This window comes from Bos mutus, chromosome 14 (genome assembly GCF_027580195.1).
Source record: "Bos mutus isolate GX-2022 chromosome 14, NWIPB_WYAK_1.1, whole genome shotgun sequence".
NCBI classification, from domain to species: domain Eukaryota; kingdom Metazoa; phylum Chordata; class Mammalia; order Artiodactyla; family Bovidae; genus Bos; species Bos mutus.
In genome coordinates this window covers 62,710,635-62,730,646 of record NC_091630.1, presented here as the reverse complement: position 1 = coordinate 62,730,646, position 20,012 = coordinate 62,710,635, and the positions used below count along the sequence as shown (strand labels likewise).

General features: G+C 44.5%; 2 protein-coding genes across 2 annotated transcripts in view; both read right to left on the bottom strand.

Moving 5' to 3' along the window:
* Positions 1–793, bottom strand: part of SPIDR (scaffold protein involved in DNA repair) — a 276,652-nt gene extending 275,859 nt beyond the window's left edge. The window contains exon 1 of the mRNA XM_070382423.1: positions 680–793. Within this exon, the coding sequence (XP_070238524.1) occupies positions 680–712 (33 nt within the window). The 5' untranslated portion in view covers positions 713–793. The remainder of the gene's footprint in view (positions 1–679) is intronic.
* A 13,678-nt stretch (positions 794–14,471) lies between these two features.
* Positions 14,472–16,227, bottom strand: LOC102278872 (histone H3.3C). Its single transcript, XM_070382422.1, has one exon. The coding sequence runs from the start codon at positions 16,225–16,227 to the stop codon at positions 15,817–15,819; it is 411 nt and encodes a 136-aa protein (XP_070238523.1). The 3' UTR covers positions 14,472–15,816.
* Positions 16,228–20,012: the final 3,785 nt, after the last annotated feature.

Genomic DNA, 20,012 nt, shown 5'->3' with positions numbered 1-20,012 from the left:
AGGTTGATGAATTCGAGAGAGGAGGTGTTGAGGAAAGGAAACACACTTTATTCGGAAAGCAGCTGAGGAGACGATCGCAGGCTAGCACCTCAAAATAACCATTTTCTCGGGGTCTAGATGCCAGGTTCTTTTATAGATCAGAGATGGGCAGAGGTGAGGAAGCAAAGTAAAAAGGCCATTAATCTTGCACACATCTCCTAGAAAAGCAGGGGATGTGTTAATTTCTTCCTCCCTGCCATCTACAGGTAGACAGGGTTCTGAACAAAGGCACTTTAGTTAACAGTCAGGTAGAGGAGCAGGATTCTCTGAGGTAAGGTATTAAGTATGATTATAATAACAAAAGCAACAAAAAGCAAGTCATACAGAAACAATTTCAACATGGAGTAAGAATTGGCTTCTTCTCTGCAACGGGGCAGGAGAGGCATCGCAGCAGGGACGAAGGTCTCCCAGACCCCCGACACCGCTGTCATGGTTCGACCAGGCAGAAACCCTGAACACCAGCGAGGCTCATGCATTATCGTTGCCCCAAGGCAGCGACCCTCGCTCTCCAGGAAGGCGGCCAGACGCAGGCGGCGTCCATTCCACAAACTTCCACCAGCCCAGAGCCCGCCCTACGCGCCCCGCGGGTCCTCCAACATATGGAGACCAGGGAGACTGCGCCCACAAGCCCACAGCCTACCTTGGGGCCTCGAGACTGACCCCCACCGGGCATCTCCGGGCGCTTCCACCTCCTCAAGGGTGCACCGCCCTCTGAAGGCACCGGAAGGCCGTGAGTCGCAGAACCAACTCGGCGCGCCGGGCCGCACAGCGTGCTGCGATTGGCGGACTTTCGGGTAGGGGGCGGGGGTTCCTCGGACGCACCGCCCTACCGGCGCGAGCGTTGCGATTGGCAGATGCTCCGGCTGGGGGCGGGGCTTCTCCGGCGCACGGCCCCACCACCTCCCGGCGCCCCGCCTTGCCCTGCATTTGGATGCTCCTGGACTGGAATGCGAAAGTAGGAAGTAAAGAAACACCTGGAGTAACAGCAAATTTGGCCTTGGAATACGGAATGAAGCAGTGCAAAGACTAATAGAGTTTTACCAAGAAAATGCACTGGTCATAGCAAACACCCTTTTCCAACAACACAAGAGAAGACTCTACACTTGGACATCACCAGATGGTCAACACTGAAATCAAATTGATTATATTCTTTGCAGCCAAAAATGGAGAAGCTCTATACAGTCAGCAAAAACAAGACCAGGAGCTGACTGTGGCTCAGATCATGAACTCCTTATTGCCAAATTCAGACTGAAATTGAAGAAAGTAGGGAAAACCACTAGACCATTCAGGTATGACCTAAATCAAATCCCTTATGATTATACAGTGAAAGTGAGAAATAGATTTAAGGAACTAGATCTGATAGATAGAGTGCCTGATGAACTATGGACTGAGGTTCGTGACATTGTACAGGAGACAGGGATCAAGACCATCCCCATGGAAAAGAAATGCAAAAAAGCAAAATGGCTGTCTGAGGAGGCCTTAGAAATAGCTGTGAAAAGAAGAGAAGCAAAAAGCAAAGGAGAAAAGGAAAGATATAAGCATCTGAATGCAGAGTTACAAAGAATAGCAAGAAGAGATAAGAAAGCCTTCCTCAGCGATCAATGCAAAGAAATAGAGGAAAACAACAGAATGGGAAAGACTAGAGATCTCTTCCAGAAAACTAGAGATACCAAGGGAACATTTCATGCAAAGATGGGCTCAATAAAGGACAGAAATGGTATGGACCTAACAGAAGCAGAAGATATTAAGAAGAGGTGGCAGGAATACATAGAAGACCTGTACAAAAAGGATCTTCACTACCAAGATAATCACAATGGTGTGATCACTCACCTAGAGCCAGACATTCTGGAATGTGAAGTCAAGTGGGCCTTAGAAAGGATCACTACGAACAAAGCTAGTGGAGGTGATGGAATTCCAGTTGAGCTATTTCAAATCCTGAAAGATGATGCTATGAAAGTGCTGCACTCACTATGCCAGCAAATTTGGAAAACTCAGCAGTGGCCACAGGACTGGAAAAGGTCAGTTTTCATTCCAATCCCAAAGAAAGGCAATGCCAAAGAATGCTCAAACTACCACACGATTGCACTCATCTCACACGCTAGTAAAGTAATGCTCCAAATTCTCTAAGCCAGGCTTCAGCAATACGTGAACTGTGAACTTCCAGATGTTCAAGCTGGTTTTAGAAAAGGCAGAGGAACCAGAGATCAAATTGCCAACATCTGCTGGATCATGGAAAAAGCAAGAGAGTTCCAGAAAAACATCTATTTCTGCTTTATTGACTATGCCAAAGCCTTTGACTGTGGATCACAATAAACTGTGGAAAATTCTGAAACAGATGGGAATACCAGACCACCAGACCTGCCTCTTGAGAAACCTATATGCACGTCAGGAAGCAACAGTTAGAACTGGACATGGAACAACAGACTGGTTCCAACTAGGAAAAGGAGTACGTCAAGGCAGTATATTGTCACCCTGCTTATTTAACTTCTACGCAGAGTACATCATGAGAAACGCTGGGCTGGAAGAAGCACAAGCTGGAATCAAGATTGCCAGGAGAAATACCAATAACCTCAGATATGCAGATGACACCACCCTTATGGCAGAAAGTGAAGAGGAACTAAAAAGCCTCTTGATGAAAGTGAAAGTGGAAAATGAAAAAGTTGGCTTAAAGCTCTACATTCAGAAAACGAAGATCATGGCATCTGGTCCCATCACTTCATGGCAAATAGATGGGGAAACAGTGGAAACAGTGTCAGACTTTATTTTTTGGGGCTCCAAAATCACTGCAGATGGTGACTGCAGCCATGAAATTAAAAGACGCTTACTCCTTGGAAGGAAAGTTATGACCAACCTAGATAGCGTATTGAAAAGCAGAGACATTACTTTGCAAACTAAGGTCCGTCTAGTCAAGGCTATGGTTTTTCCAGTGGTCATGTATGGATGTGAGAGTTGGACTGTGAAGAAAGCTGAGCGCTGAAGAATTGATGCTTTTGAACTGTGGTGTTGGAGAAGACTCTTGAGAGTCCCTTGGACTGCAAGGAGATCCAACCAATCCATTCTGAAGGAGATTAGCCCTGGGATTTCTTTGGAAGGAATGATGCTAAAGCTGAAACTCCAGTACTTTGGCTACCTCATGCGAAGAGTTGACTCTTTGGAAAAGACTCTGATGCTGGGAGGGATTGGGGGCAGGAGGAGAAGGGGACGACAGAGGATGAGATGGCTGGATGGCATCACCGACTCGATGGACGTGAGTCTGAGTGAACTCCGGGAGTTGGTGATGGACAGGGAGGCCTGGCGTGCTGCGATTCATGGGGTCGTAAAGAGTCGAACACGACTGAGCGACTGAACTGAACTGAACTGATGGTCCGCGGGGGGGCGTGGTTTTCCTGCTACTCGCGCCCCCTGGCGCTGACCTGAACCGTGGCGTCTGGGAACCGGCACGGGCAACAGATCCGGGGACGGATTTTCTGCGCTGTGGCCCCAACCTGTGGCTGGACCCGGATTAACGGAGCACGCGCAGCGTCGCGGTCGGCTCCTGGCCAGGGAGCTGCTGAAAAGCCTGCGCGGGGTTTTCCAAATAAAGCTCGTCCGGGGTGTGCTTTGTCAGGCAAGGACCGACATTAATAATAAGGACCGAAATTAAAAATAAATGATAACCCCAAGTGGGCTATGAATTCAGCAAGCGGTGCTTAGGAAATGGTTGTAGCCGTGGGTACCCGGAGATAGGGGTCTTATTGCCCCATCTGCTGAGGCGGAGGCAGGGGTGTGGTTGGGGGGGCTTAGTATCCAGAGCTGGAGAAGGCAATGGCACCCCACTCCAGTACTCTTGCCTGGAAAATCCCATGGACGGAGGAGCCTGGAAGGCTGCAGTCCATAGGGTCGCTGAGGCTCGGACACGACTGAGCGAGTTCACTTTTCACTTCACTTTTCACTTTCATGCATTGGAGAAGGAAATGGTAACCCACTCCAGTGTTCTTGCCTGGAGAATCCCAGGGACAGGGGAGCCTGGTCCGCTGCCGTCTAAGGGGTTGCACAGAGTCGGATAGGACTGAAGCGACTTAGCAGCAGCAGCAGCAGCAGTATCCAGAGCAGTTTTCAAGTTCAGAGACGCCAGAATCCCCGGGGACCTGCTACAGCCCGTGACTGGGTCTCGGACTCGGAAGGTCCGGACTGGGGCCGGAGAACTTGCATTTCTAACAGGTTCTCAGGTGACATTGCTGCCATCCCGCGTCATTTTGAGAACCGCAGGCAGAGCCCTTCCTTAGACCCTGCACGTGAGTTTGCTTAAGTGTTCCAACACTTGGAGGCAGAGATTTTAAAGGAAATGTAATGGGAAGGGGGGTTGGGGCTGAGGAGAGCCATAATTAGGTTACAAACTCACCAGGCAGGCTGTTGTCTAAATAAAGGTGTCTATTGTAGAAAAAACCGACAATAGTGATTTGAAAAGCGTCAGCCTGGGAAGGAGGAAAGGATTCCGATTTGTACCCTCATAACTTGGCGGAAGTGGAGTTTTTTGCTCTAAAAGCACTTTTTCATGCCTCTGTAAGAATACCAATATTTTGCACTTGATCCATTTTCCATCTTTCCTGCCTAGTCCCTATTCTTTCAACATATTGCATTTGAGTTTCACTCACTAAAGCACAAATACTTTGTATAAAGATGTCCACACTGCGATTTTTGAAAAAGAAAGAAAGAAACATATTAGCTCTAGGTAGACATTTCTACTGGGACTTCCCTGGTGGCTCAGCGGAAAGAATTCGCCTGCAACGCAGGAGAGCCAAGAGACACAGTTTTGACCCCTGGGTTGGGAAGATCACCTGGAGTAGGAAATATTAACCCACTCCAGAATTCTTGCCTGGAAAATTCCATGAACAGAGCAGCCTGGTAGGCTACAGTCCATGAGGTCACAAAGAGCACGCACACACACACACACACACACAGATATTGCTAATACTATTATTGTCAACACTTAGCCTAAGATAAACTGGACTCTAAATGTAGCTAGTTTAGGGTTTAGAATATTGGGCCTCTGACTGGGACACTGCACAAATGGTTGCCTCAGTTAGGCCCAATGACACAGCTCAGCCATCTCACTGTGTCTTTCTTGGCTCTCAACTTATAAGTTGCAAACAGATCGCTTCCTGATGCTTGAACTAAAGTCCCATTGCACTAACTTCTGGTCATTGTCACTTGAATGTCTGAGAGACTCTTTAACCTAAATTCTTCTCTTCCCAAAATAGCTTCCTTTTCAGAAATCTCCATCTCAGTGGTGGCACTGACATCCAGCCAGTAGCTCATACTGAAACTGTCACCCATACCAGCCTCTGACAGTTAAACGATCATTGCCTCCATTCACCTCTATGTTTCGGAAGCATCTGATGTTTGACAGATGCTTTGCAGCTGTACTTTCAGAGGTATGTAGTGATCAACTGCTCCAAACTGGCTCTGACTTGACCACAGGAATGCACCTCTGCAGATGAGACTTGGAGGTCTCCAGAAGTTACCACTGCTTCATTACTATGTTAAGATCTCCATCCAAGGACGGGGGTGGAGACTTGTACTCTGCTAGGCACAGTTCACCGGAGAAGACAATGGCAACCCACTCCAGTACTCTTGCCTGGAAAATCCCATGAGCAGAGGAGTCTGGTAGGCTGCACTACATGGGGTCGCTAAGAGTCAGACATGACTGAGTGACTTCACTTTCACTTTTCACTTTCATGCATTGGAGAAGGAAATGGCAACCCACTCCAGTGTTCTTGCCTGGAGAATCCCAGGGACGGGGGAGCCTGGTGGGCTGCCGTCTATGGGGTCGCACAGAGTCGAACACGACTGAAGTGACTTAGCAGCAGCAGCAGCAGGCACAGTTCATGCTGCGTGCAAGCCCTGGCTGCTCCACACACCACCACCCCCCCGAACCTGGCTGCCCTCGGAAATCTCCATCCCCTTCCTGGTTGGTGGTTTAGTCGCTAAGTCATGTCTGACTCTTGCAACCTCATGGACAATAGCTTGCCAGGCTTCTCTGTCCATGGGATCCTCCAGGCAAGAATACTGGACAGGGTTGCCATTTCCTTCTACGGGGGATTGTCCCACCCAGGAATCAAACCTGGGTCTCCTGCATTGCAGGCAGATTCTTTACCAACTGAGCTATGAGGGAAGCCATTCCTAGAACCCCACTAACAAGTCTGCCTCCTACCCCTTAAACTTCTCTTCAGTTCAGTTCAGTCGCTCAGTCATGTCTGACTCTGTGACCCCTTGGACTGCAGCACACCAGACCTCCCTGTCCATCACCAACTCCCTGAGTTTACTCAAACTCATGTCCATTGAGTCAGATATGCCATCCAACCATCTCATCCTCTGTCATCCTCTTCTCCCTCCAGCATCAGAGTCTTTTCAAATGAGTCAATTCTTTACATCAGATGCCCAAAGTATTGGAGTTTCAGCTTCAGCATAAGTCCTTCCAATGAATATTCAGGACTGATTCCCTTCAAGATGGACTCATTTTTCTCTTTTTGCTCTCCAAGGGATTCTCAAGAGTCTTCTCCAACACCACAGTTCAAAACATCAATTCTTTGGCACTCAGTCTTCTTTACGGTCCAACTCTCACATTCATACATGACTACTGGAAAAACATTAGCTTTAACTATATGGTTAAAGTTATAACCATATAACTTATGCTGTCTAGGTTTGTCATAGCTTTTCAAGGAGCTAGCATCTTTTAATTTCATGGCTGCAGTCACCGTCTACAGTGATTTTGGATCCTAATAAATAAAATTTGTCTGTTTCAACTTTTTCCCCATCTATTTGCCATGCAGTGATGGGACTGGATACCATGATGTCCATTTTTTGAATGTTGAGTTTCAAGCCAGCTTTTCGGTCTCCTCTTTTCACCTTCATCAAGAGGCTCTTTAGTTCCTCTTCACTTTCTGCTGTTAGAGTTGTATCATCTGCATATTTGAGGTGTTGATATTTCTCCTGGCGATCTTGTTTCCAGCGTGTGATTCACCCAGTCTGGCATTTTGCATGATGTACTCTGCATAGAAGTTAAATAAGCAGGATGACAATATATAGCCTTATAAAAATCCTTTTCCAACTTTGAACCAATCTGTTGTTCCATGTCCAGATCTGTTGCTTCTTGACCTGCATACAGGTTTCTGAGGAGACAGGTCACATGGTCTGTTATTCCAATCTTTTTAAGAATTTTCCACAGTTTGTTGTGATCCACACAAAGACTTTAGCATAGTCAATGAAGCAGAAGTAGATGTTTTTCTGGAATTACCTTGCTTTATCTATGATCCAGTGGATGTTGGCAATTTGATCTCTGGTTCCTCTGCCTTTTCTAAATCCAGCTTGAACATCTGGAAGTTCTTGGTTCACATATTGTTGAAGCCTGGTTTGAATGATTTTGAGCATAACTTTGCTAGCATGTGAAATGAGTGGAATTGTATGGTAATTTGAACATTCTTTGGCATTGCCCTTCTTTGGGATTGGAATGAAAACTCATCTTTTCCAGTCCTGGGGCCACTGCTGAGTTTTCCAAATTTGCTAGCGTAGTGAGTGCCACACTTTCACAGCAACATCTTTTAGGATTTGAAATAATTCAGCTGGAATTCCATCACCTCCACCAGTTTTGTTCATAGTAATGCTTCCTAAGGCCCACTTGATTTCACATTCTGGGATGTCTGGCTCTAGCTGAGTGACACCACCATTGTGGTTATCGTGGTCATTAAGACTTTTTTGGTATAGTTTTGTGTATTCTTGCTGTTTCTCGTTAATCTCTTCTGCTTCTGTTAAGTCCTTACCATTTCTGTCTGTTATCATGCCCATCCTTGCATGAAATATTCCCTTGATATCTCTAATTTTCTTGACGAGATCTCTAGTCTTTCCCATTCTATTGTTTTCCTGTTTTTCTTTGCATTGTTCACTTAGGAAGGCTTTCTTATCTCTCCTTGCCATTTTCTGGATCTCTGCATTCAGTTGGGTGTATCTTTCCCTTTCTCCCTTGCCTTTTGTGTCTCTTCTTTTCTCAGCTATTTGCAAAGCCTCCTCAGACAACCACTTTGCCTTCTTGCATTTCTTTTTCTTGGGAATGGTTTTGATCACCACCTCCTGTGCAATGTTACAAACCTCTGTCCATAGTTCTATAGGCACTCTGTCTACCAGGTCTAATATCTTGAATCTATTCATCACCTCCACTGTATAATCATAAGAGGTTGATTTAGGTCATATCTGAATGGTCTAGTGATTTTCCCTACTTTCTTCAATTTAAGCCTGAATGTTGCAATTTCCCTGATACCTCAGTTGGTAAAGAATCCACCTGCAATGCAGGAGATCTGGGTTTAATCCATGGGTTGGGAAGATCCCCTGGAGAAGGGAAAGGCTACCAACTCCAGTATTCTGGTCTGGAGAATGCCATGGACTGTATAGTCCATGGGGTCGCAAAGAGTCAGACATGACTGAATGACTTTCATTTCATTTGTTGCAATAAGGAGCTCATGATCTGAGCCACAGTCAACTCCAGGTCTTGTTTTTGCTGACTGAATAGAGGTTGTCCATCTTCAACTAGAAAGAATATAATCAATCTGATTTCACTATTTCCCATCTCATGATGTCCATGTGTAGAGTCATCACTTGTGTTGTTGGACGAGGGTGCTATGACCAGGGTGTTCTCTTGACAAAACCCTGTTAGCCTTTACCCTCCTTCATTTTGGACTCAAAGGCCGAACTTGCCTGTTACTCCAAGTATCTCTTGACTTCCTACTTTTGCATTCCAATCCTCTATGAAGAAAAGGACATCTTTTTTTGGTGTTAGTGCTAGAAGGTGTTGTAGATCTTGGGATAAACTGAGGATGAGCTTGGTTCATTTCCAAGGCAAACCATTCAACATCACAGTAATCCAAGTCTATACCCCATCCACTAATACCAAAGAAGCTGAAGTTGACCAATTCTATGAAGACCTGCAAGATCTTCTAGAACCAACCCGCTGGGGATCAGTAACAAAACCTGAGAACTATCATGAGCATGTCTGGCTCTCCTGTCAAAGCCCTGTCTGTCCTGTGCTGATCTCTCCACCCACCCTACTCCTCCATGGATGTATTTCAGGCCCCTGATTTATTTTGCCCCATCTACTCAGTGGCCTCATAAGCAGTGTCCCTGGTCTGCTCTTGCCCTCGTCCGTGCACATATAAGCACACACAATCCATTCTCCACACAGATACCCAGGGATGTGTGTGCTCTTCATGGGAGCCTTACCTGCAGTTACTGAATGTGCATGGTGCTTCAGAGTCTGCACATTTGCTACTCCGTTTCCTGAAAGGCTCTGGTCTCTGCCAAGCCAGTTTATATACAGCTCCTGAAAAGTGCTGAAGCTGGGAGGTCAGCACATGGAGGTTCACTATAATATTCCTTGATATATGTTTTTATATAATAATAAATGAAATATATGAAAATAATTTTTTTAATTTCAATTGAGATTTAAAAAAACAAGACAGAGTGAACTTGAACCTGTTCTCAGTTTCCTTGAACTCCTAGGAGGCTGAACCTCCCTGTTCTTCATTTTCACAAACCCTATGCTCCTTTGATGATGTTACAATACTCATAACCTAAATAATTATCATCTGGCTCCACCTATATAAAGCAGTACCATTTCTGTCTTCTTGACCTTTACATCCATAGCACTTCACAGTTTCTTCCACATATAAAGCACTCAAATAAATACTAGATATGAATGAATAAATGAACTAATAATTAGTAAGTAAACTTGCCTAAGGGTACAGAGCTAGTAATGTTTAGAATTAGACTCGAGTGTGACACCTAGGTCTGTGTTCTCTACATTATGCCATTCATAACGCAGTGTAATTATGAGGAATTTACAATTGAACCAACAGACATTAACCCTGATACTCAAACTCCCCTGGACTCTAACGCTTTTCCTGAGTCTTAACCAACCCTGAACCTAAACATCACTGATATTAACCCTCACTCTAATGCTGACCCTAACACATACCCTGAATCTCACCCTGACCCACACTTACCATAGCCCTGAACTGATCACAATACTCACTCTTTACCCAGAGCTTGACACTGACCCTGAACCTGACACTGAAACTTAACCCGACCTTGACCTGTGATCCTGACCCTCCTAAGACAGTAACTGCAGCCATCAGTATGACTCTCTCCCTAACACCCAACACTGACCATGATTACCCTGACCCTCAAGTCACCCCACCCTCACTCCAGCACTGACCCACACCTAAACTGGACCCTCATGTCACCCAGCCCTAATCCTGAACCTAACCCTTGGCCTTATTGTAAATCCTAATGTTCAGGAGTACATCAAGGCTGTAGTTTGTTACCCTGTTATTTAACTTACATGCAGAGTACATCATTCGAAATGCTGGGGATGAAGCACAAGCTGGAATCAAGATTGCCGGGAGAAATATCAATGACTTCAGATATGCAGATGACACACTTATGGCAGAAAGCAAAGAAGAACTAAAGAGCCTCTTGATGAAAGTGAAAGAAGAAGGTGAAAAAGTTGGCTTAAAACTCAACATTCAGAAAACTAAGATCATGGCATCCAGTCCCATCACTACATGGCAAATAGATGGGGAAACAATGAAACAGTGAGAAGCTTTATTTTTCTTTTGGCTCCAAAATCACTGCAGATGGTAACTGAAGCCATGAAATTAAAAGATGCTTGCTCCTTGGAAGGAAAGTTATGACCAACCTAGACAGCATATTAAAAAGCAGAGACATTACTTTGTCAACAAAGGTCTGTCTAGTCAAAGCTATAGTTTTTCCAGTAGTCATGTATGGATGTGAGAGTTGGACTATAAAGAAAGCTGAGTGCCAAAGAATTGATGCTTTTGAACTGTGGTGTTGGAGAAGACTCTTGAGAGTCCCTTGGAGAGCAAGGAGATCCAACCAGTCCATCCTAAAGGAGATCAGTCCTCAATATTCACCAGAAGGACTGATGCTGAAGCTGAAACTCCAAAACTTTGGCCACCTGATGTGAATAACTGACTCATTGGAAAAGACTCTGATGCTGGGAAAGATTGAAGGCGGGAGGAAAAAGGGACGATAAAGGATGAGATGGTTGGATGGCATCACTGACTCAATGGACATGAATTTGAGTAGGCTCTTGGAGTTGGTGACGGACAGAGAACCCTGGTGTGCTGCAGTTCATGGGGTTGCAGAGGTTGGACACGACTGAGCGACTGAACTGAACTCAACTGAATGTTCATACATGCTAATCCTTACTCTCAGCTGTACCTTGAAGCTAACCTAAGCCTGTATGAGACTTGACCATGAGTCTGACCCTAAATGTTCCTGACCTTGACCCTATGCTGGCTTGAATAGTAGTCCCCAAAACATGTATCTAAGTTCTAATACCAGTACCTGTGAATCTAACCTTACTTGGAAATAGGGCCTTTGCAGAATTAAGGACCTCTAGATGAGATACGCTGAACACCGTTGCATTGTGGGTGGAGCATGTACTAGTTTGTTTAGTGATATATGTTGAAACACAGAAAAGGAGAAAGCACGGGTATGGAGGAAGTGCACATGAAGACAGAGGCAGAGACTGCAGTGATGCCATCACAAGCCCAGGAACTGCAGGGGGACCAGAAACTGCAAGAGACCAAGGAGGCTCCTCCCCTGGAGAGGGTATGGCCCCGCCCACACCTAGATTCCAGACTTCTGACATCCACAACTGTGGGAGAATACACTTCTTTGGTTTAAGCTAACTAGTTTGTGTCAATTTGTTACACAGACCTAAGAACTAATAAACACCCTCATTCACCATAAGTGAATCTAACATTTACCATGACCGAGCCTTCTCCCTCATTGTTGTGGTTCAGTTGGTCAGTCGTGTCCTACTTGTTGCCACCCCATGGACTGCAGCATGCCAGGCCTCCCTGTCCTCCTCATGTCCATTGGGTCAATGATGCCATCACCCTTATACCCACCCCTAACATGAAACTGACCTCAATTCTCATACAGACCAGAACTTGACCTTTACCCTGACCCTATGACCTTTACTCACTCCGGGCTACATCTTCCTAACCCTGATAATCACCCTGATACTGAATAGAACGTTCCTCATAACTTTGACATTGACCCTAATCTAGATCCTCATCCTAAACTTACCCTTGACACTAATTCTGCCATTTACTACTGCCATGACCTTGACCCTATTTTCATGACCTTGACCCTAACCATGAAGATCCTGATGATCATATACCTCACAATGAACATCTTGTCAGCTCTGACCCTTGTCCTCACCTCCTCACCAAAATCCTGAACCTGTCCTGACTGTATGAGCTTGAATCTCATCTGCTGCTTGATTCTTCCCGATTGTCCCTGACCTTTTACCCCCATAATAACCCTGAAGCTGACCTTGGACCACACACTCCAAGTACCCTAAATCCAATTTTGACCTTGACCTTCAGTCTGACTCTAAACTGGACTCTGCACCTAAGTCTTACTCTGACCTTTGAATGGTGTTTGTTGAAACAGTGTGTTTAACAGTGATAGGCGAGTGTTCATCAGTATTGAGATGTTAGAAACATTGTGTTTACATGTGCATGGCATGGCTGCCCCCTTATTAAATGGTATATCATAATTCAGTGTATTTAAAACTGGTGGGTGCCTTACTATGGATAGAAGTATATGTGTGAAACATACTTTGTTTCCCTCCAGCTTTATTGAGATACAGGTATACAAAAAACTGCACATAATTAATGTATTCAATAGGGTGAGTTACTTCCTACTTTACTGATGTGTACTAACCTCTGTGTTTAAGCAACCTACTGCTGCTGCTAAATCGCTTCAGTCATGTCCGACTCTGTGCGACCCCGTAGACAGCAGCCTATCAGGCTCCCCTGTCCCTGGTATTCTCCAGGCAAGAATACTGGAGTGGGTTGCCATTTCCTTCTCCAATGCATGAAGGTGAAAAGTGAAAGTGAAGCCGCTCAGTCGTGTTTGACTCTGAGCGACCCCATGGACTGCAGCCTACCGGGCTCCTCCGTCCATGGGATTTTCCAGGCAAGAGTACTGGAGTGGGGTGCCATTGCCTTCTCCGTTAAGCAACCTAGGTGTATAATATTTTTTGGAATTAAAAATTGTTTTTAGCTGTGTTTGCACATTCATCCTTTTACTGTATCTATGTATGTACAATTTTTATAACTGAAATATGCTGAAACACTATAAGCTACATGTGTTACTGGTTTTGCTTATATACCTATGAAACTGTGTTGAAACCTTCTTTTCAAGAGAGCTGTGTAGGAGAGTGATGTCACAGCAAGATGGTGGAATAAGTTTTTCTGTTGTTATCCTCCCAAAGAATAAGTATTTGGACAATCACCCACTGATAAGGGTACCTCTTTTGGAGTCCTGATTCCAGCAGTGAAGTTCCATCACTTCTCTGGAGCAAAAAATCTGAGAACAGATGTATTGAAGAGGGTAAGAACAGTTAATTACTGTTGGATTAATTTACCATCTCTAGTACTTTGTGCATCTTTGGGGTTTTTTTTGTATATATGATCATGTTGTCTGTTAGTTGTCTGATAGTTTTATTTCTTTTTTCCTAATTTGAATCTTTTTTTCTTGTCTGACTGCTCTGACTAGAACATCCAGCAGTGTTGAACAGCAGTGGTGAAAGTGGGCATCCTTCTCTTGATCCTGACCTCAGGGGAACGTTTTCTCTTTCACCAATGAGTAAAATGTTACCTGTGGATTTTCATAGATGTCCTTTGTCAGGTTGATTAAGTTTCCTTCTAGTCTTGGTTTGCTGTGTGATTTTTATCGGGAAACTGTATTGAATCTGTCAAATACTTTTTTGCATTGAGATGAACCTGTTTTTTCCTTTGTGTATTAATGTTATGCATCACAACAATGGGTTTTAGATGCTGAAGCAACCCTGCCACGCTGGGATGGCACCACGTGCCAGTGAGTAATCCTTCGTGCTGCTGGACTCCATTTCGGAGTGTTCTATCGAGGATTTCTGCAACAGTGTCCATAAGGGATATTGGTCTACTGTTTTCTTATAGAGTCTCCGGCTTTGATATCAGGGTAATGCTGGGTTCCTGGGATCAGTTAGGGAGCTTTTCCCTTTCTGATATTTTTTGGAAGCATTTGAGGATTGGTGTTAACTCCTTTTTCAGTGTTTGGTAGAATTCACCAGTATACTGTCTGTTTCTTTTGGCGGGTGGGTGGGTGGGGGGGTTCGTTTTTAATTACTAATTAAGTCTCATTGCAGATCTGTTCAGATTTTCTATTTCTTGAGTCAGTTTTGGCAATTTATATTTCTAGGAATTTTTATTTCTGTAAGGCTGATGTCTCCACTTTCATTTTTTTTTTTGAATAAACAAGTTTATTTGTAAATTTAGTCAACTTACATAATTGACCTAAAAACTTCAATGAAGGATAAATTTTAAACCACTTGGAAAGCCATCTCTATGAAGTGATTTTCCTAGAACCTATGCCACATGAACACCATTTTAACTGGCAGAGGTTCCATAAGCTGAAGCTGTGTCCCTCCCCCACAGCAAGTTTACCCTAACAGTTATAATACAAACCCCACCAGGAAAAAAAGTTCGGTATTGTTCCTCCTCGGTAGAGAAAAGTTCAACCTAGTTATCAGACCAATCACAACACAAAGAAAAGCTGCACTAACTACTATATTAGTAACAGATGCTGCTGCTGTGAATAACTTGTATTATAGTCTGCTGCTGCTAAGTCACTTCAGTCGTGTCTGACTCCGTGCAACCCCATAGACAGCAGCCCACCAGGCTCCCCCGTCCCTGGGATTCTCCAGGCAAAACACTGGAGTGGGTTGCCATTTCCTTCTCCAATGCATGGAAGTGAAAAGTGAAAGTGAAGTCGCTCAGTCCTGTCCAACTCTTCTCGACCCCATGGACTGCAACCCATCAGGCTCCTCCATCCATGGGACTCTCCAGGCAAGAGTACTGGAGTGGGGTGCCATGGCCTTCTCCAGTATTATAGTCTAGAGCCCTTATAAATAAATCCCCCTCCCCGTTAGTGTTTGCATTATCAGCTAGAGGGTTAGTTTAACATGTGGTAGAACGAGGACTTATGCAAGGCATAACGCACAAAGCATTTTACTACATAAACAAGTGCAGTCTACTCAGGAGAAAACCTATCGGCCTCTGAATTACACACACCTTAAAGACAACAGTCTCCAGCACATGTCAATGTAAAACATTTAATTGAAAAATGTTGACACTACAATATATAAAATAGCTATTATAAATGCACATAGTGTATTCTATAGCTGCCAGGTTGACTTTTTTTTTAAGGAAACTGTAAGTTACACTGTGGTTAAGACTTGTATCTTCACTCCTGAAAAAGCCCACATTCCATCACAGTGATGTATGGTCAGACTTACAGTCCCAATTGTTAAACACTTGGATCAAGTCATAACCAGTTTTATTGCAAAAGGACCCTGTACACATTTATCAATTCTAGTACCTTAATAGCTACCCAACAAATCATTAACATACAGAAACATCCATCATGAGAAGCAAGAAATATCACCCATCCCTTCTGCATATTAGCAACTTGTCACTCCTCAGCAACAGCGCTCACATCTCTCAGGTCTGTGAACAGTCACTTTTCGCCTTCATCCTGAGTGAAAGATGGAATAACTTAAGTACAAATGCAACATATTATAAACAATTTCTTACCAAAAAAAGTCACAAATTAAACCAAAGTATTTTACAAAAATGTACTGCAAAACACCATAAAAACCGCCCTCACTTAAGCTCTCTCTCCCCGTATCCGGCGAGCCAACTGGATGTCTCTGGGCATGACGGTTACTCTCTTAGCGTGGATGGCACACAGATTAGTATCTTCAAACAAGCCCACCAGGTACGCTTCGCTAGCCTCCTGCAGCGCACCGATGGCGGCACTCTGGAACCGCAAGTCGGTTTTGAAATCCTGGGCGATCTCCCTCACCAGCCTCTGGAAAGGCAGTTTCCGGATCAGAAGCTCGGTGGATTTCTGGTGACGACGGATTTCTCGAAGCGCAACAGTCCCGGGCCTGTAGCGATGAGGTTTCTTCATCCCGCCGGTAGAGGGGGCGCTTTTCCTGGCTGCTTTTGTGACCAGCTGCTTGCGGGGCGCTTTCCCACCCGTTGACTTCCGAGCAGTCTGCTTGGTTCGAGCCATTTTCTTTTACCCAACGCCTAAGTTTTAGGCCTCTTCTCCGACCACCTCGCCGCCGCTGCTGCCCAAAGAGCCGCAATAGCTCAGCTACGGGAAAAACTCCTTCCAACGAACGGAAGAACTCCTTCCAACGAACAACCAAACCGTTCTGCGCTCCACTTTAGTTTCTGATATTAGATATTTGCGTTGTTTTTTTTTTTTTTTGAATCAGTCTAGGTTTATCAATGAGCTGTTCAAAGAATCAATGTTTTGCTTGCTGCTTCTTTTTGTGCTCTTTTTACTGGCACCAAGTTTAAGTTTGTTCTTCTTTTTCTTAGTCTCCTAAACGTGTAGCATTAGGTTACTTTTTACAATCTTTCTTTTCTAATATAGGCGCTAAAATGTGATGAAATAAAAATTTCTATTTGAAGGCAGGACAAGAAAAATTAAAAATTTCTTTGTTCAGGCCTCCTCCCTCCCTGCCGTCCCTTTAGTGTATAGAGGGATGTAGGGTGTGTCTGATCACACATTAACTACAGCTCCTTCAAGATGGAGTGCCTGCTCAGCCATCAAGATCAGTGTTTCTTTTCCTTCTGATGCTAGCAGTGTAACTTAAAACAACAATGTTCTTTCCCAGCTCTGTAAGGGGTCAGGGTGACACGCTTTCCTTTGTACGTGCTTACCTGGGCTACATATCTTTCATGAACTTTATAGAAAATATCGGTATGTCATTTTCATATACTATCCTTTGTCTCAAAAAATGGAATTCAAGATGAGAAACAAAAACTAGTAAAAATTACAAAACACTGCTGAAAGAAGTTAAATAAAAGGAAAGACACCATGTTCGTGGATTGGAAGATTTACTATTGTTAAATATCAAACCACTTGGTTAAGAATCCACCTTACAGGGGTCAGCCCCAGACCCCAATCACCTCTGCTCATGCCCCTAACAGCATGGCACGGGCTGCTGCTCCTTGCTCCAAACAAGATGCAGAATGAACTGTGGGAGGCTTCACACATCCCAGGGAAGCCCAGTCCAGCCTAATGAACTTGAGCAATGCTGTTATGGCTGGCAAACATGAGAGACATTATTAAGTGACAACAGGAACAGCTCATGCACGGAGTTTCAGTGAATGCCTCTGAGGGAAGCTGGCACTGAATTCCATTTTAAATGGACGAGGCTGTCACATTACTGAAGTGATTCTCTGAACTCTCCAGGCTCAGAGTGCTGTGCTGACAGAGAGCTCCTACAATCCGGAGAAGAAAAATTCTGCAGGAGACTCACAAACATTTTACTTTCTTAATGAGGCCATGTGGCTATCATGTTGATGTTTGGCAGAAACCAACACAATTCTGTAAAGCAATTATGCTTCACTTAAACAATAAAAAATTTTTAAAAATGGTGAAAATGGAAAAAAAATAAAGAAGAAAACACAGCATTCTTGTATTTCTGCACATCTAACATTGTTAATTAGCTCGGTTTCTTAGAAAGGAACCTGCCTGCCAATGCAGGAGACACAAGAAAGGCAGGTTTGATCCCTGGGTGGGGAAGATCCCCTGGAGAAGGAAATGGCAACCCACTCCAGTATTCTTGCCTGGAAAATCCCATGGACAGAGGAGCCTGAAGAGCTATGGGGTCGCAAAAGGATTGGACACGATTTAGCAATTAAAATGACAACAACCAGTGTTAATTATGGACATGCCTGCAGCAGGCTAGGTGATACCACACTGGAGCTGAGGCAGCTTGGAGGGTCTCCCCCAGCCCAGGCTCAGGCAGAGTAAGATAGAGATGGGTGTGACCATGCCCCAGGGGAGCAGTCCCTCTGGGGGATGTTTTCATCCACAAACTGCTCCTGATCAGCTGGCTAGAACAGGACAATCATGAGGTCAGAACTCACGGGGTCAGCAGCACTGTGACTGTATTACTATCACTGTCACATAGTTATGGGCTGTAACCTAGCGCTGGCCAACTGTTTTGAAAATAAATTCTACAGTCATAGATTCAGTCTGTAGAACAATTTTTTTGGGTACTACTACACAAAAACCACACCTACTTTACAGTCAATCAAAAGCGCCCTATTTATATAGCAATTTCCCCCAATAGTCGGAGATAACTACCTTTTCTTTAATTCCAGGATAGCAGGGTTCTTTCTTAAATTGTATTCTAGTACTAGATTTACTTATTTATTTATTTGGCTACACCGTGCAGCCTGTGGGAATCTTAGTTCCCTGAACCAGGGCTTGAACCTGTGCCCCCTGCACTGGGCACACAGAGTCTTGGCTCCTGGACCATCAGGGAAGTCCCTCCAGTGGTAGAGAGTCTGCTGGGAGGCAGTGGCAGTGATCTTGGGCAAAGACCATAAAGACAGGATCCAGGGAGAGGTACAGGACGAGAGGGGACATAGTGGGAGACACTTGGGACGTGACCGCCACACACTGGCATCCAGGAGCTTGCGGGGTCATGCTGGATGGACCCAGCCTGGACTGACGGCGCCCTAACCGTGGACGCCAGCTGTCCACTGGAGCACAGACTCTGATAAACAGAAACCCTGATTCGTAGCACTTGCTGACTTTCTGGGTGAGCGTAACAATTCGCTGGCAAAATTCCTGGTGTTCTGAATGTTGCTCGTGTGGGTGGGAACAAGAGGGCTCTGGCACACCACTGATCTGAACTCCATTTCAAGAGGTGCAGGTGGACAACAGCAGTCTGTTTTCAAATTCACAATGCCAAAGTTTAAAGGGCAACTTGCCTACATTTTATTACAACCAAAGAGAGACTGATTCTGAATTATATAGGGTAGAGCTCAAAAACCTCACAACTGAACATGGTATAAATGTGTGTTTTTCTATAACTAATGTTTTACAAGGAGAAAATTTGGAGATAAACAACTGTAAAGAAGTTCTCATAGCATTGAGGGAACATTACTTCTGATTCCCTTGTGTTTGTTTATCAATTTTCTGAAAGCCACTGGGTAACAGATGGTGCCACAACTCCAGACAACAATAAAGAGATCGTTTTTGTTCATTTACACTGTCAGTCCATGATTACACTTGCCAACAGCAATAGGAACAACCCTTAACCTCTCCAAGGAGGGACCTGTGATTTTAAAGTGTTATGATTTAAAGTGTTGAGACAACAGAAATCTACAAGCTTGTCCACACATATATAAACATGCTTATCTCTTTAGCTAGAATTGGAGAATATGGTCCATACTTAAATATTATTTCACAATAATTAAAGTGAAAATAAAACTGAAGGACAAATGGTCTTCCAAACTCTCCCACCAAAAAAGAATCCGCCTTGCAATGCAGGGGATGTGGATCTGATCCCTGGTCAGGGCACTAAGATTCACCATTTCCCAAACATTGAAGAGTCTGTGATTAGAAATGTTTGGAAAGCTGTAACACAAAGCTCAAGTCAGCCTGAAACAGGCTCCAGCTGGGGAGGTGTGGGGACCGAGGCTTGGTGAGTGGACAGGGAACTGTTTCCATCCTGCATTTCATAACCTGACCTGTGGCCCCAGAATCATGCTTTATCTCCAAGGAGGACTCATTTCAAGCAGGGGTTTTCTTCATGTTCCTAGAACGGGAATGTCAAGTGCCAGGCCTACTCAGACTTCCCGAGTCTGGGATGCAAAGCTCCTGTATCCACCTTCCAGCTGTGATCAGAGTAGCAAAGGTAGCAAAGCTAAGACCAAAACTTTCTCTCTCCTCAACACTTTACCTTCTAGAGGACAATTCTATCATAAACTCTCAAAGCTAGAGGAGAAAAATGTGAAAGAGAAAACCTACAAAAATATCCTAAAATG